Raw genomic sequence first — 26,322 nt, 5'->3', positions numbered from 1 at the left:
TTTGCAGGCCATGCCACCTCTGTGCAAGTCCGCTATATTTTATTCATATAGCAGACCACAGGGTAGCTGGTGATAGGGTAGATAGGTTTGGAGTATGGGATATACCTGCACCAATGGGCCTAGTTTGAGGGCTTCTATGCAACAGGGAACAGAAAACAGGGCTCTCTGCACACATATGACACCTGCTGTTGGCTGGTCTCATAATATTTGGTTGCTGGTTTTAGTACCTAGGCTAACTGATCTGTGGTGTGTACATACACATGCATGCACAGAGAGACTTTTTTTCACATTATCACGCTGGTGCTCCACCCTAGATATATGTAGAACTGCAACAATTGGCAAGAGTGATTTGTGACTTCATCATCTATGCAATTCAAGTGGGGGATGTTTACATGCAAATATTCTGTCAAGAGATGGAGTGGGGTAAATAGACAAAAATAATCAATAGCATTTATTCCTTCCCATTCATATTCCTTGACCCCCATACATTTTACTCAATTTCCCCTCTCCCCAGTTCTGTCATTGTCTTTGAGGGCCACATCCCTTTGGGAAGGTCAGTCTGGAATGACCATTTGACCCATCTTTCTAACAAAGCAGCACACTATTTCATGCAAGCACGCTAAGAAGCTGATGTGCGCAGTAGCTTTCCAACTTCTTCGGTCATGGAAAATCCTCACGCTGCATTCACATGGCATTTTGCAAGTGATGGCAAATACAGTTGATCACACCAAACTTTTCACATCTGCAATTTTTCCATTTCTTTGCTGCTACTCGTAAGCAGAACACTTAGAACCTGCTGATCTCCCTTTACAAGTATGCTGATGCCACAGAAGACTAATCTGCTTCCACTTTTGTCCACTCTGAAACAGGCTGCAGCACCATAGTTACACTGCCACCCAGTGGTAAACACTGCAAATTGTCGGTGTATTTTAGAAAAATGCTTCTGATGCAAGAGTGTGCAGCAGAGAGCTGACAAGAATAAACATGTATTTCCCACCACTCATCCAGCCTTTGCTGTGTGCTACAGAGAAATGACTGTAATGACTGCTGTCACTGTATCATTTTAAGAATATGACCCTGTAAATTCACCCTTTATTTACAGATAACTCTCTTCACTGTTCTTAGGAGGAAAAAGAAGTGCATTCGGTACCTACAAGGAGAAGGACGCTGTGCCAGCCCAGTTTCTTCCGATGGAAGTGCTATAGATTCCCCTCCCTCCCCCTTGGATGTGCTGCAGTGCATATCCACTGCTTTTACTTCAGACAAGCTTGCTGCCCCTGCCGATTTCACACACCAAAACCAAGCCAGTCCTTTCCCTGCATCTACGTGTATCAAAACTGCTACAAGCACATCAGGACTCACTTCTAAATGCTCAGCAGTTTCTCAAACATCTGTAGCACCCAGCGAATCCTCAGGGTACAGTGTCCTATCAATAGGAACGTAGTACTCATGCAGCAGTGACCAGCAAGGCCGGCAAATTCATCAGGCACTTTGATGAGTGGTTTCACTACCTGTGGAAGCTGCCAGAGACAAGCCTACCATGCCATCAAATGGCAGTCTCAAAGTCAGGAGAAAGCTGTCAATAATTGGAAAACATTGGAGCACTGAAAGTGCTTTTTATAATGTAAGTAAGGACACACGGTGTCTCTCTTCAGAAGTAGGAACAAGGACATAAAACTCCGTTCTGGTCAGTAACTTGAGAATTTCTTTGTCTACCAAAACAGCTAAAACTGAAATAGGACACCCAGATTTTTAAAAGTAGCTAAGAGGTGCTAAATGTTAGGCATTCTTTTCTTTCTTACCGTTCAAAGATTTGCATTTCAATCATAGTCCTCTTGTAGATATGACACAGGTATGCCAAAGCAGCTGAAAGAACAGTGTGGTTTTGTTTTACACAAGCCTAGTTGCTTGATAGGGGCAATGTAAAGTAGCTGACCTGTCTGGCATGAGAATATATGGAATAAATTATGATGCCTCATCTTGTGAGGGGAAATGTTGATTCCAGGTGAAAGTATTCTGAATACATTTTGGAGGAGATACCCACTGCTTGAAAACGAATATATCAAATGATAAAACTTTAAAGGAGCCAGTGCATGCTTCCTTTAACTGTCAAGTATTATTTTCTTGTCACTACCTTTAAACAATAAGTTACAATTCTTTTATTACCCCATTTCCATTCACTATATACACACACTCTAGAAAACAGGGATCTTTCTGCAGGGTTTTTAGTTTTGTTTCTGTACAAACTTAGTGTGCATTTATTATGGCCATGCTTTGCTTTTATCACAGGCATCTATCACTTTCTAAACAATAATGTTGTACTTTTGAACATCTCCCTAACAGCATATTGTAGCTTTTGTAAATTACAGCAATGGATTGCAGCTGCAAAAAAGAAAAAAGGCATTCTACTGCATTCCAAACAAAAAACTAAAATATTTTCTGCTATAACACTGAGCTCTGCAATGTGCATTAGTTACGTAAAATTCATAAATGCTTATTTTGCATGATTTATTCTGTATCTGCTAGTCATTGGGACAGGCCAAGGAGTGATAAAAGGCACTGAAAAGCTAGACACATACAGCATCACTATAAATTTTACTAAGCACATTTTTGATTTTCCAAAAGCTTACCCAGACTAAGCCACCACACATTGTTAAGCTTTTGCTGACAGCCATTAAGGACTAGAAAAGTATGCAGGGTTCCTGATGTTGCTGAATTTTCTCACTCTGTACTAAACACTGTTACGCAGATCATGGAATATATTACAAATTTAGCAATGTAAGCCCTGCTTGTTAGAAATAGTATGCGATACAATTTCTGTCAGAGAGCCGTAAAACCTAAGCCTAGTCCCGTTCCATTAGTTGCTCAAACACCTCAGCCTATTGTGCAATCTTTATTTTTAAAAATGGTATTTGGGGGCTATGTGCGCCCTGCCCACATTGCAAAGATGGCTGCTTATTAGCCGTAAAGTCAAGCAACAACCTGTGTGTTATTTTTCTTGGAGGACCCAAACACACACAGAATGCCATGTGTATTAAAATACTGCAGAAAGGAACAGTGGCCTCTTGGAGAAAGGATAGGAAAATGCATATTATGGAATAGCTAAAATTTGCAGGTGGTGGTATTCTCTCACTGTGCAATGAATCCTATGTCCTTCACAGTTATACTTCAGCAAGTTTTAATATAAACCCACTTGTATACAAGGGGCATAAGCACCTACTCCAGTGTGTGGACACAAAGTTGAACCACACAAGAGATGCTCCATTCAACTCAAAAGCATCAAATGAAGCTGAAAAGGTATGTAGCCTCAGGCAGGAGTGACAAATATAATACAAGCAAACCTTAAACTCATGTTCACTTTTCCTCCTGTAACACCACTTCTCTAGCCTGACCAAACTGGCACAATTACTGAAATCATGGGCAGAAAGTTGCCAAACAATTTAACCATTTGGCAAAACTGAATCCAAACATAAAAGATTTCTTGCCAAAATAAACGACTTCCAGATACTGAACATATGGGCCAAATTCAACTAACTAGTCCCACTAGCGGAAGTCTACACTGAGAATTCAACTAGCGTAATGGTGACATATGGGAGTAGTGCTAGGATTACAGCCTTAAAAACCCAGGTCACATGAGTCATATTCACATTAACCTCACTAAAATACTGTTCCCATTTTTTTTTGCAAGCCTGTCTTTCCTGTTTGAAAAAAGTGCGCACTAACACAACCAGGAAGTCTTTTCTTTTCACCTGCATCATTTTGAACACAAAGCACAGTATTGCAATTATTGCAGCGGTATAATCAGAATGCACCATTTTAATATCCAATCTATTTTTGTATTTAAAGCAAATATGTAAAGGCCTAAACTATTTTTCTACATATTGGAATAAGCTCTACAGTATATAAAGCTTGTTTGCACTAGTATCCCCCCTCCCTTTTTAACAGTATTTTTTTGGCAGTATTCCAAAACCTATTACTAGACAATCTTTAAAAATGTTGCTTAATTGTAATGGAACTTTGCAAGCACAAGTACACTGGCACAAAGAGGCACACATCTAAAAAGCCCTTGTATCACTGAAATATTCTTGATTTCCTCCCATCTCTGCACCCTGAATTAATTTCACACTCAATTTTTCTGAGATCAATATAGTATGTATATGAGAGTATATTTTCTGGTTAAATATTTATATACCACACACAATCATGATTTCTTATTTTTTAAAAATGTCAAGTTTTTTTCCTGTTATTTTTCCTGTTATATACAAAATATGCGCACACCACTGCCCTTACTGTACTGGCAAAGCCTTTCCTCTTGTACATACATGCATGCGAATACACACACAACATAGGCTAAAATCATCATTAGTTAAAAGCTGGTATGTTCCTACCCAACTACTAAAGGAGAAACTGTGAAATCTAAGGCCCAAATCTAGGTAGCAGCTGCATTACACTCAGTTGTATTACTTGAAGAAAAAAAGTTACTTGAAAATATGATTTTGCAGCAAAGGCACAAAATCTCAAACGGTTTGCAATATGGGGGAGTCATATTTGGGGGAGTCCTCTTATCCCTGAGAAAAAGTGTGTCATCCTTATCTAGTAAAAAGATCTGTGAACCTCATGAGGCATCTGTTATCGTGAGCTTTTTAATCAGTGAAAGAGCTGGACAGGCTTTTCCTCCAATATCTCTAAGAGAATGTATCAGAAAATTTAAATATATTTTATTATGACAGTGGCTGCAGCAGATGACCACGTTGGGATTATTTTCAATGGTCCCTCCAATTCAAAGCAGTGTTTGCTTCTCCAACTTGGGGAAAATATATCCAAAATTTTGCTTTGGAAACAAATTTAAAATAGGAGATATTCTACCAATGCAAAAAGGATTTACCAGTTTGCAACTGCAGTCAGTGCAATTTTCTTGTAAGAAACTTTCTTTTGTACACGTAATAAATACTCTACACTTGTCCTGAATTTTCCCCACAACACGGCAGGGAAGTGGTAGAGAAGATGTATGTGAAAGGCCAGCTAGCAATTTGATATTAGAAATATATTCAACAATGCATACCTCGGATTTAGACTTAAATTTGGTGTGGATTGAGGAGTGCACCCCTGCTGAAACACATTGACAATTCCATTTTTCATTCAGCCGCAAACAGCATACATATTTCAAGCCTTCATCATATGCTAGTCCTTTTCTTTTTTTCATAAAACAAATACAAATAAATACATTTAATGTAAGTTCTTGTGTCCCAGTTTGGGGAGTGGTTCAACAATGGCATTTTCTATGTTTTTAACGGTTCTTATTTTTATATGTAAGCTGCCTTGAGCCCTGTCGGGAAAAGGTCTATAAAGAAATATATCAGAAGGAGGAAGGGTAGATTGGATTTCATATTTCTTGCATTGCTTTCATTCGAGCAACCTGAGAACTGAACGAAAGGTAGCAGTAGGGAAGATAGAGAGTCCTATCTCACAAGTAAATTTAATGACTGTGCAAAAGAACTAGTGCCACATTTCTCTCCTTCCAGAAAAAAATCTGTCCCATCTACTCTGAAATTCTGTGTAGTCCCCTTGCCTATGCAACAGCAGCCCAAGCAGATTTGCATCTCAGTATATGTACAGATTCAGGGCCATTAGGTGTACATAGCTACTTAATAAAAATGGAGCTGAATGTGTTGATAAGCATGCAGATTAACATTTATGAAACTAGGAACAACTGCATTGTTTTTAGCAACTGTTTACAATGATGGATTACCAAAAGGCACAAACTATCCATATCCCATACAGCAAGTAACAGATTCCCAAAAAAGTCACTTAAATGCCAAAAAGTAGATCTTTAGAAATGCTATATGAAGTCTTGTGTGTCAATACAATTTATGTTTTTTTAATGAAAGCTTTACCCTTCATGTTTTACTCTTGAGTCTATAATTCATATATGACAATTTCAGTTCTTTAATCACATATTTGATTTCCTGAAGCCTGTTTGAATGTACAAGTCATGGAAAGACCACTTCAACAAATCATTTTAAACCACTGTGTGTATGTAGCAGGAAAAAAATTCTGCAGCAGCTCTCTCAGCTATCATCTGTTGTAATTTTTTTTTTTACTTTGAGCTTGTATTTTTTGGCTTATGTTCAAGATTTGTTTATGGCTTTATAAATAAAGTAATCTACCAGATTGCCCATTCAAAAACAGGCAACTGGAGACTATAATTCTACAAAATGGACTGTTACGTGCTTCCTTGCCTGGTATACCTTCTCTATCTTGCCCAGATGTATCACTGCTCTCTAAATATGGGATGCAGACTGAGTAAAGAAAGTCAGACTACAACGATGCAGGGTCTCGTTAAGGGGGCAAACACACAATTGCTTAGCAATGGTGATGTTGACCTTTTTCAGTAATAGTAATTAAGAATTGCATCCAACTAAGTCATTGCATGAGTGGAACCTCTCCTCCCTGCCGCCACACATGCCCTTCAAACTGTCTCTGGGGGAGCACAGAGACGTTCTTTTGCACAAGTGGAAATTGTTCTACCCATGCAATGAGTTAGCTGAATTAAAATCCTGGAACTTAATTTAAAACACAGTATGCTAAGACGAGATGGTTGGACAGTGTTCTCGAAGCTACCAGCATGAGTCTAACCAAACTGCGGGAGGCAGTGGAAGACAGGAGTGCCTGGCGTGCTCTGGTCCATGGGGTCACGAAGAGTCGGACACGACTAAACAACAACAACAACATGCTAAGGCATGATCTTTAAGAGCAATATGTGTTAACAGCCACAATCCAAAGTCCACAAAATAATAATGTTAAGCACACCTCTTATGACCAAAGTTGCAACTATTTTAATGTGACTATTTCACAGTACTCACCTTCTCAGGTTAAGCTAGAAAACAAACACCACACACTACTCTTTCTCAAAGTGCAGGCTACCCGGCATATTCAGAACTGTGCCCTTCTAGCCTTGCAGAATGTTTTCAGCAGGCAGTATACCAAATAGATCATCTTCAGTCAACAGCAAGTAGACATTTTTCTACTTGAAACATCACAAGAGTACAAAGGGTATTCTTTAGCCTGCTGGAGCAAATTTATTGTTTGCTCCATAACCATCCGAAAGTACTTCGCATGGCCAGGCTTTTAGATGCTCTCTAACCCACACTGGCATCAAACTTCTTCACAACCAAAGAGAAGGCGGCAACACTAACTGGAACTAGAAACACTGAAAATGTCTGGCTTAATCCCACTCTCTGCACAACAGAGTCCTTTAGAGGTTAAAGGGAGATGCTGCCAACATGTCAAAGGCAGGTTTTCTATCATCTTACCTTCTTGACTCTCTGGTTAGTCAATTTTTTACCCCTCCCCGCCAATGTTTACCGATAACAATGCAGAGAAGTGGCTCACTTCTTTAATGAGACAACAGGGAAGGGATAGAAGGTACTCACTGCATTGCGTATTATAGGATAATTTCAAATAGACACAACCTGGATAGGGGATTAGTTGTGGCCTCTGCTCTAAAATTCTGAAGGGAGAGTATAAGTGCTGGAACTTTCGACATTATCCCCTGCTAGAAGACAACAAGTGTGTTTGAAACCCTCACTAGGAATTCTGATGATAACTGCCCAATTCCTGCGCTTCTAGGTTCAAGATCTCCCTTCCACCAAAACTATCTGGACAACAAGAGCAGTGACCTTGCCAGAAAGTCTAGGCAAATGAGAAGTGTCAAGTATTTCCCTTTCACCAGTCCCTGTCTGACAATGTTTTCCCCTTGCCATGCTCACAAGACCCAGGGTTAACCTTAACCTGGAACTGCTGGTTCTTTCCAAAACCCATGCATGTTGAGCAACATCATCATGAGTCATGGGAACATTTGAGTTCCTTCCTTCCCATAGACTTCCACAAAAGACAACCATCCCCACCCTGAGGTAGATCCCAGTAATTAGAACTGTTAGAATATTGGACTTTTTCATGCAATCCAGTGCTGGACTCATTGGTTGAGCAAGTGGAATTGGAGACTTGATCCTGGAAAATGAAAAGTAAGCATATGCAGTTTGATTACTTTAAAAGACACAGGGTTATAGGCATAGAAGACTAGAAATGGAGATGTTTTGATAAACCACTGGGGTTGGGTTTAAGAAGACGACTACTTGAAGAATATTTCAGCACTCATGTACTGGTAACTGAAGCCCATCTTTTGCAGCCCCCTTCCCTTCCGCCCATCCCCCCTGACTGTTTCTTCTGAAGATGGCAGCTGGCACTATCAAGTATACAATCATTTCATGTTAACAGCTTGTGAAGTTGTGGAGCAATATGCACATTGGTTGCTATGCATGTTTCAATTTAAACAGCCTCATTTAACTCCAGGTATTTTATTCTGTATAGAACATTCAAAGGTCACCACTGATCTTTGAAGTGAAGTATATTTATTAGGGTTTTGTTCTATTCTAGTGTGTATACAGAAAATGGAATGCAATACAAGCCAAGGGGATGCCTCAATGCTTAGTACATACGAACATCCTAAGTCCTACAGGGGAACTGTAGAAACTGTAAAAAAAGAAACAGTCTTACTTGCAAGTGGTTTTTTCCTAAACAACCATCAAATGTCACAACATCAGTATCATACTGCGTATGCAGTGACAAGTCACTGCAATCTGACTTCATGTACAACACTGCAGACGAAGACTTTCACAGAATAAGAATTTTTTTAAAACTGCATGAAAATACTGCAGCTTGCCTAACATAGCAAGCACCAACATGTACTATCCATTGAATTTTAGCTTTGGTAATCTCTTTTGATCACACAGTGGGATTTAATCTGCTAGTTCGGGGGACTAAGCAACTAAACTGTGATTTCCAGAAAGAAGCATGATCTTTGTTATCTGCCAAAAATGGGCTTAACCGTCTACCTCTAACTGCCTGAATCAGTTCTACATTACGCCTCTAGAGAACTGACCCTTAGCTAACAAAACCAACATGGTTTGTGGCAGCTGTCACCTGTCCCCAACAAAGAAAGGTGTAGAACTGAAGAAACAATTATTGCAACTGGGTTTTCAAGACTTCCCATTGTTCTAAGAAGCCATTAGGATGTGAATGAAAACAGGCTTCCTTAATTCTGTTTCAGAAAACTTTTGCAATTGATTTTATTTACAGTGCCAGAGGTTGCTGAATTTCTGACATCCTATATATTTTAAATGATACAGTGACACATTTAAAAGCATGGAAAGGCTAGCTTGCGGTGCGAATTGCCATACGGAGTCCACACTTAGTTTAGTTTTATTGGTATCAGAGGAAAAGTATGGGGACATTGGATTACACTGGTAGAAACTCAGCCAAAAGGATTTAAATCTATATTCAAATATTACACATGCAAAGAGAACACCACCCTACAAGAACAACTTCATTTGCTGCTGCATTTGTCTAATATTAACAGTTATAAACAGAGCAGTGCAACTGGTATTTGGAACGATCCTTACAGTGTCAGTTGTCAGGCACAAGACTTCACTTTTCTTCACACCACTGGTTTTCTTTGCGTACCTAAAAATCAAGACAGCCTTTATTACATTCATAGTACTTAAGGTTTCTGAAAGTGTGCAAAGCAAAGGAAATGGTACTCGTGCCTGAAACCAAGGGAATGGTATTTATTTTCTATTGAGGCTATTTCCATACAGGCATATCAGGCATGTGGGCAGGAGGAGCACCATACAAAAGTGTGAAGGAAAACTTACATGCATGGCATGTCTCTCATATGGCACATCTTAGCTTCACATAACAAGCTTTGAGCAAGTACTTTATCTTTGTGAGGATCATTATGACAAAGACCCAGAATCCTAAGTGAGACTACAATAATCGGGATAGAATGTCACACAGAGACCAGCACCAGTGATTTGTTGCTCAACCGATGAGATCATTTATCTTCAAAGGACTAAGAAAAAAATGAGTAGTACAGATCCTGTTTTATGCAGAGCAACTAAATCCAAGGTAGAAACTATGGCATACCTGGGCTTCTTCTTCTTCAGTGAAGTCATTCTTGATATTGAAGGTCTTGCGGATTTCTTCTGGTGTTTTTCCCTTAATCATATTTGCAACTGTCTTGCACGTCACATCAAGTAAGCCTTTGATGTCTAAGTAGTTTGCAGCCTTTAGGGAAAAAAGACCAATTTAATGTCTTGTGCTCAATGCAATACCACCAAAATATACTATACCATCAGGTTTTTATTTATATAAAGTAACAGCCAATAACAAAGACATTTCCTATTTCATTGTAATTTACTTACTTGCATGATATTATAGTAAGATGTCTGTTTTTTTGTTTTTTGTTTAATCAAGATAACTTTATTGATACTTTTTTGTTTAGCATTTACAAGGACCATCAATTAAGCCAGGTGGGGGACACCAGGTGCTGAACTGTTATCAATTAAAACTATCTTGCCCTGCCACTCAAGGAGCCTAGGGTGGCAAATAATAAAACAGCAAAATGTTACAATTTTAAGAAATTAAAAATATATCAAACATCTTAAGAACAGTCACATATCACAGCTATTGATTTCAAGGTTGCCGCAAATTGTCTTTCAGCTATCAAATGCCCAGGTGAACAGAAATGTTTTTAAATTCCTCCTGAATATTAATAATGAGAAAGAAACAATTCACCAAGGAGGGCATTGGAGAACAGTTACCAAGAAGGCCGCCACAGGTCAGTGCTCATCTAGCAGCATCAACATGTCAATCATAAGGTTCAAGATGGTTGATACTGGGGAGACGCATTTTTAGCTACTTGAGTCCCAATCAGATTAGGGCCTTCTAAACCAGCCTGTCACCTTGAATTGGGCTTGGTAGCTCACTGGCAGTCAGTGCATTGTTTTCTAGACCAGAGACACACCATCCCATCAGGATGTCCCATTCATAACTTCAATCACTCTAGACTACTGACCACATTGGCCTGGAAATGTGGGAGACATAGTCCAACAACATCTGAAGGGTCTCAAGTTCCCCGCCTCTGAATTAAGCATTTTCAGAACACATGGTCAGTCAGTTATGGAGCATGCATCTATAATACACCAAATCTAAACATTTATGCCATAGCAGTCAGCTAGTTTGCTTTGAAAGGCCCTAGGAGCCAGAAAACAGAGTCCTACTCATACAAGTATTGTCATAGATGCCACTTCATTTCATTTATGGATTCAGCAGCAAAAATTTGGCCGTGTCCTTTAGTTGCAGGCTTCTAGTTTACATGTATGCTTGAAGTAATGTTCACTTGCTGAAGTGCGACTTTATTATGCATGCAGGACCAAAATAATGGTTTCCCCTGAAGATCAAACCCAGACAAGCTCATAGAGGGAGATACGGTCCTTCAGATAGCCTGGACACAAGCTTTATTGGGCTTTATAGGTCATAATGAGCACTTTGAAATGTGCCCAGAAACAAACCAGTAGTCAGTGGAACTGTTGACATAAGGAATTTCTGTTCTTCCTGTAACCAGCTCTGGTCAGCATTCTGAACTGCAGAAGTTTCAAAAAACTGTGCAAAGGCACACCCACAGAAAGCTTGATATAAATGGGATGTAACTAAGCTATGGATCACAGTGGCCAGATAAGATATTTCCAGAATGGAAGCAACAAGCCAACAATCAAAATATTGGACAGGAGTTACCCAGGACCACCATCTGGGCTTGGCCTCCAAGATAGACCACAGCCACCCTAAAACAGTTCCTCCAAGTCTCATAATAGTAGGATACCATGATCAATGGTATCAAAAGCCACTGAGAGGTCCAGCACACTCTCCCTGTGCAGCTTCCAGCATAGGTCATCCACCAAGGGACCCAAAGCCATTTCTTTCCCATAACCAGGACTGAATCCAGACTGAAATGGATCTAGACAATCCATCTCATCCAAGAACTCATGAGGCTGAGAAGCCACCAGATGCTTCAGCACCTTGTCCAAAAATGGAATATTGCAGACCGGCTAATAATTATCCAGACTAGTGGGACTCTGGGAGGGCTTTTTCAGCAAAGGTCTTACCACTTAGGCAGGTTGAAACCTCATCTTGCTGAAGAGTTGTTCACCTTTCCCTTACCCACTCAGCAATTCCTCCCACCTGGCTACTCTTATAAGCCAGGAAGAACCAGGACCCAAGGAGCCAGCAAACACGTGGTGGCTCTCACTTCTCCAAAACAAAATGTATTAGAAATTTCTATGACACCTTGTAATATTCCATTGATCTACAAAGTTCATTACAACAACACCTGGCACCACCTGAATATACAAAACCAACCTACCAGGATAAGTTCAAAGAGAGTTCCTTGGTCTACTTTAAGAAATTCTTGGTCCCACACAGGGATGTCATCTGTTCGTTTCTCTTTGTTTTCATCATCCTCAGGGGGAGGTGGGTCATCTTTATGGTGGGTGCACCACTGGATTACCTTAAGGAATTAGAGTAAAGTAGCTTATGAAAGATCTTCATATTTGTTTATTTAGTCTAAAATAAACATTTGTTCTTAAAGCTTCAAGCAAATTAGTTTTATCAGTGTTCAGAAATCTTTTTGCACAGCCACTACTTAATACAAGAACACAGAACTGTTAAAACATTCATCTTTTCTGGAAGTTTTACTAATTTAAACTAAACATCCTGACATTTTTAAGCATACCACCAGCTGCTCATAATTATTTCAATGCAAACCGTTCGGGGGGAAGAACTGACAGTAGCATAATCTCAAAACACAGTCTGCAAATGCTGTAAACAAGATTTCACACACTTAATACTGAACTGCTTTCTCACATTTCAATCTTGTGATGCCAATTAAGTACTTTCAAACTGACAGAACTACTGTAAAGATTAAGTGGGAAGAGGCAACAAATAAGTCAAACAGAATGAAAATTTGAAAAGACTTGCTCACAAATGCTGCCTTATCTGAAACCAGTTAAATCCTAAAACATTTATACATGCTTAAAGAGTCTATATCATAATGCTGTTATACAAATCTATGATGCAACCTCATTTGGAACATTGTGTACAGTTCTAGTCACCTCACCTCAAAAAAAAAGGTACTCTTGAGCTGGAAATGGTTCAAAAAAAGGCAAACAAAATTATCAAGGGGCTGAATTAACTCACCTATGAGAAAAGGTTGGAACTTGTGCGGCTTTTTAGTTTAGAGAAAAGGTTAGGTAAAGGGAGGGGAGACACGACAGACATGGTATGGAGAAAGTGGGCAGGGAGAAGCTTTCCTCTCTCATATTACTAGTAATAGGGGCGATTCAGTGAAGCTGTATGCTTGACGATCCGGACCAGACAAAATAAAGTACAGTGGTCCCTTGGTTTAAGAACAGCTTAGTTTATGAACAACTTGGATTAAGCTGCAAATCCAGAAGTAGGTGTTTTGGTTTGTGAAATTTGCCTTGGAAGCAGAACATGTTTCGCTTTCTGTTGAGTGTGTTCCATTTGTAAATTCAGCCCCCCACTGCTATGGGAAAGCACGCCTTGGTTTAAGAACACTTTGGTTTAAGAACGGACGTCCGGAAAGGATTAAGTTCGTAAACCAAGGTACCACTATATTTCTTTACACAGCACACAGTTAAGCTACACAATTCACCTTCACAAAATGAAGTGATAGCTAGCAATTTAAAAGGCTTTTAAAACAGGATTTGACAATTTAAATGTATGATAAGGCCACAATGGCTATTCTCTACCTCCACTGTCAGAGATAGTATGCCTCTGAATAAAATTTGCATGGAATCACAAAGGAGCACTGTTGTACTTGGGTCCTGTCTGTAGACCTCCCATGGGCATCTGGCTGGCTACTGTTGAGAACCAGATGTTGAACTATGCAGGCCACTGGCCTGATCCAGCAGAGCTCTAATATTTAAAACTGCACAGGAAACTCTACCCAGCAGAAACAGAGGCTTCCTGCTTCAGGCTTTGCCCTCCAAAATGTGGTAGAACTGAGTAAAAGACAAGTAACAGAGGGGGTGGGATCAGCAAGAATGGCCCTTCTTCCTCCCTCCATGCAACTGGAACTATATGAGGTTGCTCACACAGAACTTATAAATAATGCAAATACAGACTCTATCATGTATAGGGAAGATGGCAACAAGTAAGGCTGCTTAGAATGACACAGAAATGTAAGATGAACAGTTAAGCCACATATAGCAACTAAAAGGTTGTGTGTATGCTCCATAAAACTACTGCAATAAAAATGGATGCACTATCTGAATGTAGTATTATATTATCCCAAATAAAAATATAACTTAATTTTCCCAGCACTGGATATAATTCTCAGAATAGAAGAACCATTTTCAGAAAAGATGGCTATACTGCATACAACAAGGTTGAGTCTGAAAGCTCATGTTACCAAAACAAAAATCATGTTCAACATTACCTTTTTTAATATAGCTGCATTAACGTTTGGAAGAGGGACAGGATCATCATCCCCTTCATCATCCATTCCCAAATCTGAGAATAGGAAAAAAAACCAAGTAATTTACATAGCCAGAACCCCTACATTTCTTAAAAGGCACCTTCTACTGCAATATAGGTACATTCAGATCCTGTTCTTTACTAAAATATACTCTTTTCCAACATGTAGCTTATGCAAATGCACAAGCTACACAATGCAAATTATTAATAAATTGATTCTATTTGTATTCAAGACTGATTTTGTTAGAAGTAATGCTAGCCATATTGCCTAACTCCTGCTCAAGGGAGGACATATTCCTAGCTGAAGTATTAAAACAGATGGTCAGGCCATCTAATCTTTTCTTGAAGATTTCCAAGAAATTAATATTCACACTCCCTCTAGGCAACTGATGGAAGTGCTGACTTGCTTGACTAGTAATTTGAAAGGCCTGCAGCCGATATTTTGGCTGGTAAATTTCCCATAGTCTGATCATATGCATATATGAAGCAAGCATTCTAGTTCAATGTGCACAGAACTGCAGTCTTAAGTTGTTTGCCTTTGCCACTATCTTGTGTTTTGTCTGGTAGGGAAAGGAAGAACCTTGTTCCTTGTATTTCCTCACTCATGGAATTCACAGTCCTCAGCCAATAAGCCATTTTGTCTATTGCTGCTGCAGCAGCCATGTTGACAGACGCTGCTACCTTAGCAAGTAACAGTGTCTTTGCGAAGGTCCTTAGCAGTTGACGCTAACAGACCAAACTGGTGAACATGAACTTCTGCTTCTTCGACTCCCAAGCAGAAAGAGTCAATGTGTGTGTATAATACCAATAAATGCATCAACCTGTACCCACCACACAGAAGTAAATCCACATGGAAGGACTCCATGGAACTTACTTACAAGAATGTATATCATCAGACTGTAAAAAAAAAGTATGTTCCTGTGTCCTGATCTGCCTCTCCTTCCCCAGCTACTAGCACATATGGACTGTGTGAAGATTCACCACCACAAGGATAACATACTGCATAAACTAAGGAGCCCCAAGGATTCCATTTGGTCTAGTTTCTGATTCACAACCTAAGTCCCTGAACCTAAGCACTCAAACCACAAAAACAGATTGATTTTCCCCAGGCAAATCAGCACACATACAAATAGCCCTTTAAGCCCTTCCTCAATGTTCACTCCCCTTTCATAGCATAAAATGAGCTGGGCACAAAAGAAGAACCTCAGCCTTCTGTTGCTCTTTCCATTTGTGCATAGTAGCCAATAGAGAAGTACCTCTTAAAGCGCTTATCTACACCAATGAACCCAATACTGTACTTCATTCCCCCCTCCCCCCTCCACAGTTTCAACTTCAGGAAATATGGCATGCCCTTTGGTAAAATCAGAGCTGCTGTTTAGCTTGTGAAGTACTTTTATCAATGCATAATTGACATATTAGAACATAACAGAGAACTGACTGCTATGAAGTAAATAAAATCATTTTTAAAAGTTTGCCAAGATGCTTGTAATTATCTAAACACATCTCAAAACTCACATCAACATGGATACACATGCAGCAACTTTATGCTCTATTGAGTCAAACCAAACATTTTTAAGCACATGGAGCAATGGCTGACACAATGTCCCAATCAAGATAATCACATGAGCATGATCTTGGGGTGGGGGGAGCCCACATGTTCAATTTTGTGGTAACTTCAGATAGCAGGTCATAAGCATTTGGTTAGATTAAGAGCTTAAGAAGTAATAGATCAATGTGAACCACTGATTATTAAAAGACAGACGTTAAGCTGCGCCATTACTTGATGGATTTATCTGTTTTACAGCAACTGTGTACTGCCCTAAAATAGCAGCAAAAATAACAAGGCATTAATGTTGGTACAGGAGTGCCAACTCAGGGGCTCAGGGGCTTTCAAGAATACTTTAGAAATTTTTTAACACATTTCCTATGTTTTTTAGTTACCCTATTACCAAGATTATCTGGGCAACACCAGCTCTTTCCCCCTTATGAGTCACCAAAAAAACACACCAGATAAGTAGAATGCATCTCTTGAAAACTATATTGAAATAGCAAGACGCTCATAAGGTCTTACTAGCATATTCTGATGTGTACCTTTGTATGGGCTAACATACCTAGCAGTAATGGGGAAATACCAAAAACTCAGAAATAGAAACAGAGCTACAAGAAAATATTGGGAAATAGTCCATAAGACTGTTGGATCCCCGTTTCTAAGGATTATAAACATTCGCTTTACATAAAGGCCATATGGTTAAGTTCCATGGCTCCCTTTTAATTTGCTGGCAGTCAGAATTAAGCTTTCATCCTGCAAAATTTAATTGCTTCCAGCTCACAATTCCAGCTACCCACTCAAATATATACTATCACTTTACAAAGGCTCAGCCATAACAGGAACAGACACGGTGAACATCCACTACGTCCTAAACAAAAGCTTTGTTATTAAGTGTTGAAAAATCTGCCATGCTGAGCTTTGAAATACCTCCATGATACACTCCTGAGTACATATACAGTTCCAGTCCTGGCTAAAAACATGATCCTCCTCAAGCTCTATCAGATATGTGGCATCCAGTTTTAATGTCTCGTATTCCTATGTCTGTTTTTCCATTCCTTTGAAGATCTGCTCCCTAGTTCAATCAATCTAATTTGACATAGATTGCCTCTGAATGATTAGTAAGGTTTAATTTCATATTTTACTGCATGTGGGAATCCCTTTAAGAATTTAGCTGAAACATACGTCACCCAACTTCATAACAGCTTTTGAACCAATGCATAAACAGAAGTCTGCATTCAAAAGCTCTGTTTAGAAGTTGAAGAATCCAACCAAATGGCCACATTTGCTTCGAGTGCCCTGAAGGTGGAAGGTAAGTGACTGCCATGCCATGGTAGCCATGACTAATGTGGTAGTGCCTGTGAACAGCTGTTTTACTTCAAAAACGTACAAGAAACTGCTCAGACTTTAAAGCCATTACACTTTTACTCTTCAGTGACCCACCACAGAAATCAAGAGACGGACTTTCCTATCATCTGTATAATAGCAAGGAAATGAGGAAACTGTCTATTATCTTCAGAAAGACAAAAGGAGTGAGTGAAGGGTGTGAGAGAGAAGGGAGCTGTGCACCTGCATGTGTGGTAAGTGAATGTGCTCTGTGTGGGGGCCGTTATATGCAGTCAATGTCTGTGTGCATAGGGAGGTGCTGTATGAATTTATATTGGTCACACCCACCTCCAGCATGAAACCCCCGAGGGACTTTCTATGTAGCACTTGTCGGTAAAGAAAAAAAATGTTAGTTGCACTCATGTGCACGATGCCTAAATAGTATGGCCTAAATAGATTTACCTTTATGTATCTCAAGATTTCCAGGTATGATTCCCATAGTTACTTCATGTTAAGCTAAGAATTAATCTATTCCTGGTATGCAGCAACCATCTTCAGACCACTATTCCAAGTTACATATCTTCATACTTCCCTTACCTTCCAACATTGTCTTGATGGTTACAGACTGCTTTGCAATTTCAACGTCAACCTCAAATATTTCTCCATCAGAACTCTGCAGTTTAATTGAAGGCATCTATGGTGGAAAAATATAGTTAATGTTAGCTACATTTTAAATAATAAAAAAGCTACAAAATTATTTTTATGCTGCAATGGGCAGATCTTTGAATGAGGTGGTATACAAATTTAATAATAAAATAATTTGTTTATAGGACAGTTTTGTTACACAGTGCATCTTCTACTGAAAAATAAGACTACACGGAAAGGGAAATAAATTTTGTCTCTGTATGGGAGCTGACCAGAAGTAATGGATTGCTAAGATCACCACACACATTAACGGCTATAAAGAAATTTGAACTGGTTGCAGCTCACCTTTTGACCTTGCAGTAGCTCAACATTTGGTTTTTTAAAAATGTCTTCTCAGTTGCCAGAATATGCAATACTAAGTAGGTGATTTAATCAAGTATTGAAAGTATCGTTTAATCGGGATCTCAAGTTACATTTGGATAGAAAGTACAGTATGAAATTGCTTTCATTGAACCTGACCTGTTTGTGCACCACTTTTATTTTTAAAAATACATGTTCAGTCACAAATTTGGAGAACTGCTTGCGTACCTCACCAAAACTTGAATCTCAGCCAGTGTCCTGACTTCTGTTATCTCTAGACTATGTTCTAGGCAAGTTTCCAACATATGATGCTGCACTTTCAAACAACTCCTTAATGCATTTTTGCTTTTAGCACCCAGTGGAAAGAGAAAGCTTTCATTTTTATAACAAAGTGAAAACTGCAAAGTTGCTAGATACCAAGTAACCCCGTTCAAAAAAATTCACCATGTTTTAACCTTTCTGACTTTCAAATTGACTTCTGGAAAAACCCAGTTGCAAGAATCACAGGCTATTATTTTTACTATGTAACATCAGAAATATCATTAACAGAATTTTGTTGACAAATTACTGGAAATAAACTCAAACTCTAATAGTATGCTTGTATATGTGTATTAATGATGAACTATTTTAACAATAAAAACTTATTTTTTTAAAAAAAGGAAATAAACTCTAACCCCAAAGTACAGTAAGTTGTGCGTTTACCAGCTAGGTAAGCACATTTTTAAAGAACCTCACTACCCTTTAGTAGCCACTTCTTGTAAAATATCTCACAGAAAGCTGACTCATAGATATTGATATAGCAAGCAAATCCAGTTTTAGAATTGGACTCTGGGGAAAGAACTGCAGACAATATTTCCTTTATCTCATACAATTGCTTTGGTGCACAAAGCGTTTTTTCCTTGAGGGAGGCTAATAGTCCACAGATCCAAAATCTGCTCCATGCAGCATTAACCTCCCATTCTATAGGATTACTGTACCTTCTCAGTACTGCTGATCTTGGCAGCAATCAACTTAGCCACTGCATAACATTGAGTACATGCCAAGTGCATCACAAACTGAAATTAAATGGCACACAATCTTTTCCAGCTGCTTATCTTCCATAGTTTATTACCAGAATATTAAGATACCTTCATCAGATTTAGAGTTCCAAAATATGAACATTAGGGTCTTGTGCTTCTTTTAAAAGTAAATGTGTCACATACAAACACACTAAGCAATTTAATGACAGCAAAACAAGAGTATACACTTTTGCAACACTACGTATGCCTGAAGAAAATATATATTTAAAAGATAACCCTTTAAAAAACCTTTTAGGCTAGGCCAATCTAAGTTTTAATTTCAAGATCAATGTATGCATATATACACCGTGAATCATGTTACAGGAAGCTGCATCATCAATTTGGTTTGACTACTACTACCAAGTCTATTTTCTAATGCGCCCTTTTAGCTGCTCTAGTTTATTAGAAACATTTTTTTTAAAGAATGACAGTATTTTGTATGGCTCTTGACTAGCAACTGACTACTGTACACTGCACAATAAAAAAAAATATACAGAGTAGCGGAGAATTGTTGGGGCAAACAAGCATTTTGTCATTAAGTGTTTGGTTTTATGCCAGAAGACATGATATATAATTACACTATTTTTGAATAGTTGTTTTCCTTGATTTCTACCAAAATGCAAGGTTACCAAAGACACTGCATCTCATTCTCTCAACTTTGTTATTCTTCCCAGTTCTCCATTTCAGCTATTTAACTATAATTCTAGTTACAATAGAGAAACCATGCAAAAACTGATTTTTGTGGCTTTGTGTACAACGCGTTGGAAAACAACTAATTTATACTGATATTTTAGTATGCGTCTGCTACAAAGTACGCAGTCAGAAGTAGAGGAGAGCAATGCCTCAGAGCTCAGACTATCACACTAAGTGCTCCCCCTGGCCTTTTCCACAGGATAACTTTGTCAAACAAAAATTCTACAAGCTTCTCTTTACAGACTAGCAGTCTGACCCTGCATTTAACAGAAGATTCAATGGGGGGGCTTTATACCTAAACGGTTGTAAACAGTGATTAATCCTAGCTAGCGGATCAGTCTACCGAAACACAACTTATGTTACTGATCATTTTTAAACTCCCAATCTCAAGGCTTTTTATTTAAAAAAGGAGTAAGAGAGAATATTGTTTATAACGCCGTTTCTTGTTGGTACGGTAACCAAGCAAAACGGTGGTGCGAGTTCTACATATACAACAGGCACAATTTAAAAAAAAAATCCCATTTCCACCCTTCTCTCGAGTACTCGCATACAGCGGAGGGGATACAAGTCTACATGGGGGGGGGGGGAGAATAGTTCATGCCCCAACATGAACTATTCCGGAAATACAACACACGAAACCGCCTTCTTTTGTTAATGCTTTATTGTGCACGAACATTAAAAATGGGGGAGGGGGAGAGAGAAGAGGCGAAAAAGAGTGATAAAAAGAGCGATAAAAAGAGCCTGTTTTGTTGGCTTCAGAGATGTGGGACGCATAAATAAGTGTCGTGGGGGGGTGCTTGTCCCCAGGCAATTTACGGGTTACCTTCTCTTCTTCCACAGCACTCTCCAATCCCGCTGCTGGAGGAGCAGGTGGCGGAGACACCCCCTAGCAAGGAGGAGGAGGAGGAAGAAGAGACCGCTCCCTTAGCAACCACCTGCAAATAAAGTCCCTCAGCCCTTCCCTCCGCTGAGGCCTTCCAATCCCGCCTGCTAACTTCTCTCCCTTTTTTCCCTTCCGCGGCTTCCTGCCTCAACTCCCCAGCGCCCCCAAACTAAGGAGCGAGGCCTAGACGCAGGCCAGGCCTAGCCCTTACTCACCGTGAGGCAGCAACAGCAGCGGCTCTCGGCCCCTCCCTCTGCGACGCCACCCGAGTGAAACCAGCGAGACTACTAAAGGCGGCTCGCGACCGTCGCGTCTTATAAGGATAAGGCGGGGCGGGGCCGAATCGAAGCGAGGGCCCCTCGGAGCTGCCTCCGCCCCCCCCCACCCCCCGCAGAGCACGGGGCTGTCTCCTGCAGCGCCTGAACTAAAGGAGACCGGCAAACAGAAATGGAGACCTCTTTCTCTCTATATATATTATGCCGCTCTTCCCCCTCAAGGCCTGCCTGTCTCCTCTTCCAACTGGGAGAGCGAGAGAGGCAGAGAGAGTAGAGCACAAACTACCACTCCTATGTAAGAGGGAGAGGAGATGGTTAACCTACACGTCGTTTACTCTGCCTCTCGGGGTCCTTCAGGCAAAACCTGAGGCTGCCTTCGTAGGGAACAATCTCATGGCAACGGCCGCCTCACAATGGCGGCGGCGGCGCGCGTAGTGAGCGGAAGGACGCCTAGGACGCACATTGCTGCGTCTTGCGCGCGCTTGCCGCTTGCCCGTCGGCTGGTGCGTTTTGAGGTGAATGAGCTCCGCCAGCTCCCCTACTCGAGCGTTTTCCACTTCATCATTCTTATTCCCTCATTGCGTTCTCCGAACCGTCGGACGTCTTGCCCTGGATGCTCCGGCAGCAAAACTCACCGACCCAACCTTGGGTGTTTGTTTTTAAGTTCAGACGCTATGCCGGAGCCACACGCTTGCTTACATTGTCCCGAGAACGCGTGAGAAAGAAGTGTAACAACGCCTCGAGCACACAAAGTGCAAGTAAGGCGACAAACCTTGAATATGAGGAGTCGAACCTGAGACCTTTTGAATTCGAACTCTCGACAGTCCCAGCCGGCATGGCCAATGGTTAGGGTCGGGTTGATGGGGAGTTTTAACCCGGCAACAATGTCTCCAAAAGATATACTTCTGAGTAAACAGGGTTATACTGAAAATCTGCAATCCCAATAAACTCAACAGGGCTTCTAAGTAAAGGAGTCTATTATCCGACTCGAAGCGCTGTGTTTTACTTAAAAGCCAAGTCGCCCTAAATTTAGTTGCATAGTATACAACGAAGGCTATTTGTGCGTAAGAGTGATCCTATTTACTTTTGGGCCAACCTACAACAGCGTGGACAGTAATAAAAGTTACAAAGCTACTCCAGTGGTTGGAATAAAATGCATTTACCATCAGTCAGGGATCTCAAAATGTAATAGCTCTAGAACGCAAAACAGCAGCAGCAGGAGGCGGCCAGGCTCTGTTATTCACACATTTTAAAAGTATGGTTAAGTTGACTGCTCACTTTTATTTGAAAGAAAAAGCATTCATAACAGCTATCATGGCTTGTCATTATGTTCTGGTTCACGCTATGTTCTGCCTCCACAGTTAAAGCCTGTATGCTTCTGAATACCAGCTGCTGGAAACCACTGCAAGGGAGAGCACTTTCTTGCTTAGGTTTGCTGGCATCCTGTAAGTATCTCCACCACTGTGCAGACAGGATGCTGCTTACGATATAGTAGAGCATCTATGGAGCAAGTGGTTGCCAGGGAAGGGCCAGTTTCCACCAGGAAACATACAGCTGTGCAATCCAAAGTAAAATCACATAACAGAGAACAAGTTCTATTAATTTGAGGACTTCCAGAAAAACTATTTCCACATGCCACTCCCATCTGTAAATATTATGTCCTAAACCAGCAATACTGCCTCCTGAAGCTTGCCTTCTAAGTATTTTAAAATAGGGATTTCTACATGGACATTTTAACTCTGCCAAGGGTGAATTAAAAACACAGATCCATGTATGGACATTTAAAATTAATAAGTCTCTGCTGTTCTCAAAATTATGTAAATTGTTAGTCCAAAATGAAAGTACAGTAGTGGGCAAACTGACCATTGGAGACTGGATTTAATTCTTGATAGTTGCCATAATGGTTACTTTTAACAGCACACTGGGCAGGGAATAAATAAAAAATTATTATTCCTAGTAGTAGTAGTATGCATGTCTACTACCTTGGCAAGCCTCAACCTTACCCAGTCTCATTTCCAAGGCATACAAGTGGAAAATGCAACAAAACACTTAAATGTGATATGCTCCTGTTCAGGCTTCTAGCATAGCTGTCAAGTGTCCCTTATTTGAAGGGACAGTCCCTTATATCAGTGCCATGCCCCACTGCTGTCCCTTATTGATGGATGTCCCTTAAATGATGTCCCTTAAATTTCAAAGGAGGCAGCTCCCCTCCCTCCCTCCCTGCCGGCCAGGGAGGCTCCAACTGTTTTGCTTGGCTGTGTTGCTCACCCAATAAGAAGTCTAAGAACGACTGGGGGATGGAGCTTGCATGCCTTGTGTGTGGCTAGTTAATGCAAGCTGAGGGGTTTTTTGAATGCTGGACGCCATTTTGTTGCACGTGCTGCTGCAAAATTTGCAGTGCAAAGCCAGGCCGGGGAGCCATCTTAAGTTGAGGCTGCATAGGCCTTGTGGTGCATGTGATTCAGATTCTATTCAGTTGAACCTCTGGTTACAAAGTTGGACAGTGCTCTTGAAGCTACCAGCATGAGTTCGACCAGACTGCAGGAGGACAGGAAGACTGGAGTGCCTGGAGCAGGTGAGGCTGCAAGCTCCTTATTTTGGCTGCTGGTCCCTTATTTTCAAGGCGGCTGGTCCCTTATTTTCAAATCTGTAAGTTGACAGCTATGGCTTCTAGCCAGCCAGCTATTGGCTTCTTCCAAGAGATTCCATTCTATTCCCCACTACCATCAGTCAGCATTCCATGGCCACAGGCCACCGGTCTTCAGTGTGCTGTTTCAGGTTTTTTTTGGGGGGGGGGTAGCACTTCTGAAAACCTTGGTGTTCCCTCAAGGCTGCCAATTCCTCTCTTACATGGTATCATTTTATCTACATAAGGATCCACAAGAGAATGAATTTGCTGTTCGTATACAGGATATTCATGGAGTTTATACACACATAACCAATTATCACAGTTTTGCATGTTTCTAACTTTCTTCTGTTTTTGTGACTAGCAGTACATTCCATACACAGTCCTCCTTAAAACATGTCTATTGTATGTATGTAACACAAAAAGATGACTAATAAAATATACCTGAAAACTTGTTGAGTACCCTTTGTGTTCAAACCATATAGCAGCTTTAGCTGAAGCAAGCAATTAACAATAGTAAGAGCTGTATTTTAAAGGAAATCCCACTGTTTTGAATTAAGAAAATGGAGTGAGCTGCTTTTGGATAACTCAGCTCAGTGCTTTACAGCAAATTGGTTACCTTTTAATATATACAAGATATTTTCTTGTGTACTGAAGCCACAATTCGTACTCTTCTATAGCAATCCAAGTTTGCTGAGATTTACTATTATAAACCAAGTATGTTGCTATTAAATACCAAGCCAAAAGCTTTTATAATAAACCTGCAGGACTGATATTTTGCAGCTGTTTTTGTGGACTTCAGTTCCTTAACCATGCAATTACAGTAGTTTTTTTTTTTACAAATAGCCTCCTTCCCATCTACACCAAAAAAAGGGGGGGAGCAGCTATGCAGCTGTTGTTTGATATAAGCGTGAGAATCTGAGCTGCATTTCTAATAATAATGTGGGGGTATAGTTTTTGTTAGTATATTATCTATTTTTGTGATTTAAAAAAACACCTGTGTTTTTATATTGTAAAGGCACTGATCCTCAGAATAAGGTATAGAAACTTAATAACAATAACAACCACCTGGAAACTCAAGACGTGATAAATACAGCACAGGAACAAAGTAACAAATAGACTCTTGTTTGTGTGATTCACATGAGGCCCTGACCCCATAATCGCCACACACAGGACCTTCAGCTGACAGCTTGCCCAACCATTTTGTTCAGGACACAGGACTGCAAAATCACTGTGGGCAGTTTCAGTGGGAGAAGCCAGTTAGATGTGCTTCAAATGCAATACAATGGTACATTGGTTCTCAAACTTAATCCGTTCCGGGAGTCCGTTTGACTCCCGTAACCGTCAGAAAATCAAGGCCCGGCTTCTGATTGGCTGCAGAAGCTTCCTGCAGTCAAGCAGAAACCACATCGGATGTTCAGGTTCCAAAAAAACAGAACGCTTACTTCCGGGTTTGTGGCATTCGGGTTCCAATTTGTTCAGGAGCCAAGCCGTTCAAGAACCAAGGTACCACTGTACTGGAGTTGCTGCTCTCCCCATGTTATACTAGGATAGTCTCAGGAAGCTTCACCGTTACTCACAACTAATGTGCAATACTAATGTTTTAGCAAGAAATAATCTTCCATCTTAGTAAAAAATGGAAACATTTTTCCCTTTGAAACCCATGTCTGTATGGAACCCAAATTGCTCAAGTGCTTGGACTATGGTAAGATCAGGAAGTAAATTTAATCCACTGACATAGTGCAGTATTCAGTCCTTAGTATTATGAACTTGTTCCTCACCTCCGCCCTCAAAGAAATGAGAATTACGGCAGTGCATGAAGTGCAGCTACATAGAGACAAAAGTGACTGAGGGCTATACTGAATGACACCCTGGCCTTCATTTTACAAGTTTCAATTTCTCTCTTTCCCCCTGGCTGCATAACAGTAGGCATAGTCAAGGCTACTGCTATTCTTTTGCTTACAAAGTAGATTTCAACAAGATCAGTACTGAGAATATATTATGGTCATTTAAGACTGTAGTGTGATATCCAATACTAGTCATAGAGCAGACTCACTGAAATCAATGAACTTAAGTCTACTTATTTCAATGCTTATACTCCAAATATGACTTCGTTGGACATCTACAGCCTGTTCAAAACAAGGCTTAAGTGCAAGTTAGTAATCCTAGAAGTTTCTTTCAACTGAAAGGGCTAGAATGAAATATTAGACAGTCTTTCTGTTAAAATGACAATTTTATAAACGTAATTTAATAAATAAAGTGAAAAAATGCTAATAGGTGAATAACAACTCAAAGCCATATTGCTATCAAAATGTAGGACCTCTTTTCACATGCATTTGCTCTCTGAGAAAATTTAAGTGAATTTATGATCTGAACATCGACTCCCAGTACATTGTTCCTGCCTTCATTCAGCATAATCTGGATTCTGCATAGGTTCAAAGAGACATAAAAGCTACTTTTTATTAAACACAACATGGTATGAACCTGTAATATATTTAAAAGTCAACTATCTTCCA

At 40.1% G+C, this 26,322-nt stretch overlaps 2 protein-coding genes across 20 annotated transcripts in view; one reads left to right on the top strand and one right to left on the bottom strand.

Annotated features, from left to right (window-relative positions):
* Positions 1-6,216, top strand: part of TCF7 (transcription factor 7) — a 112,390-nt gene extending 106,174 nt beyond the window's left edge. For 9 of the 17 annotated variants that reach the window (XM_083428893.1, XM_083428894.1, XM_083428889.1 and 6 more), the window contains one exon: positions 1,126-6,216. In XM_083428893.1, the coding sequence (XP_083285019.1) occupies positions 1,126-1,444 (319 nt within the window). In that variant the 3' untranslated portion in view covers positions 1,445-6,216. Of the gene's footprint in view, positions 1-1,102 lie in introns of all 17 variants that reach the window. The other 8 variants (XM_083428895.1, XM_083428887.1, XM_083428888.1 and 5 more) reach the window with 5 other exon arrangements.
* Positions 6,217-8,394: 2,178 nt separating this feature from the next.
* SKP1 (S-phase kinase associated protein 1) lies at positions 8,395-21,930 on the bottom strand. Of its 3 annotated transcripts, none has more exons than XM_083428962.1 (6): positions 18,946-21,930; positions 17,864-18,857; positions 14,357-14,430; positions 12,260-12,403; positions 9,985-10,125; positions 8,395-9,522 (listed from the first exon to the last, which is right to left on the bottom strand). In XM_083428962.1, the coding sequence occupies exons 2-6, from the start codon at positions 17,958-17,960 to the stop codon at positions 9,487-9,489; spliced, it is 492 nt and encodes a 163-aa protein (XP_083285088.1). In that variant the 5' UTR covers positions 17,961-18,857; positions 18,946-21,930; the 3' UTR covers positions 8,395-9,486. The 3 variants fall into 3 exon arrangements, with proteins under 3 accessions (XP_083285088.1, XP_083285086.1, XP_083285087.1); XM_083428960.1 differs by having other exon boundaries at positions 17,864-17,960; positions 21,121-21,547; XM_083428961.1 differs by having other exon boundaries at positions 17,864-17,960; positions 20,846-21,128.
* Positions 21,931-26,322: the final 4,392 nt, after the last annotated feature.

The sequence above is a fragment of the Podarcis tiliguerta genome (genome assembly GCF_965153285.1).
Source record: "Podarcis tiliguerta genome assembly, chromosome: 2".
Classification (NCBI taxonomy): Eukaryota; Metazoa; Chordata; class Lepidosauria; order Squamata; family Lacertidae; genus Podarcis; species Podarcis tiliguerta.
Note: the sequence above shows the minus strand (reverse complement) of the source record. Positions and strands in the feature narration are given on the sequence as shown.

Coding starts and splice junctions, on each gene's coding strand:
- SKP1 (XM_083428962.1), bottom strand. CDS start 17,960: ATGCCTTCAATTAAACTGCAGAGTTCTGATGGAGAAATATTTGAGGTT. Junction 12,404..14,356: donor ATGCAGCTATATTAAAAAAG/GTAATGTTGAAC, acceptor TAATTCCTTAAG/GTAATCCAGTGGTGCACCCA. Junction 10,126..12,259: donor CTCTCTTTGAACTTATCCTG/GTAGGTTGGTTT, acceptor TTTTCCCTAAAG/GCTGCAAACTACTTAGACAT.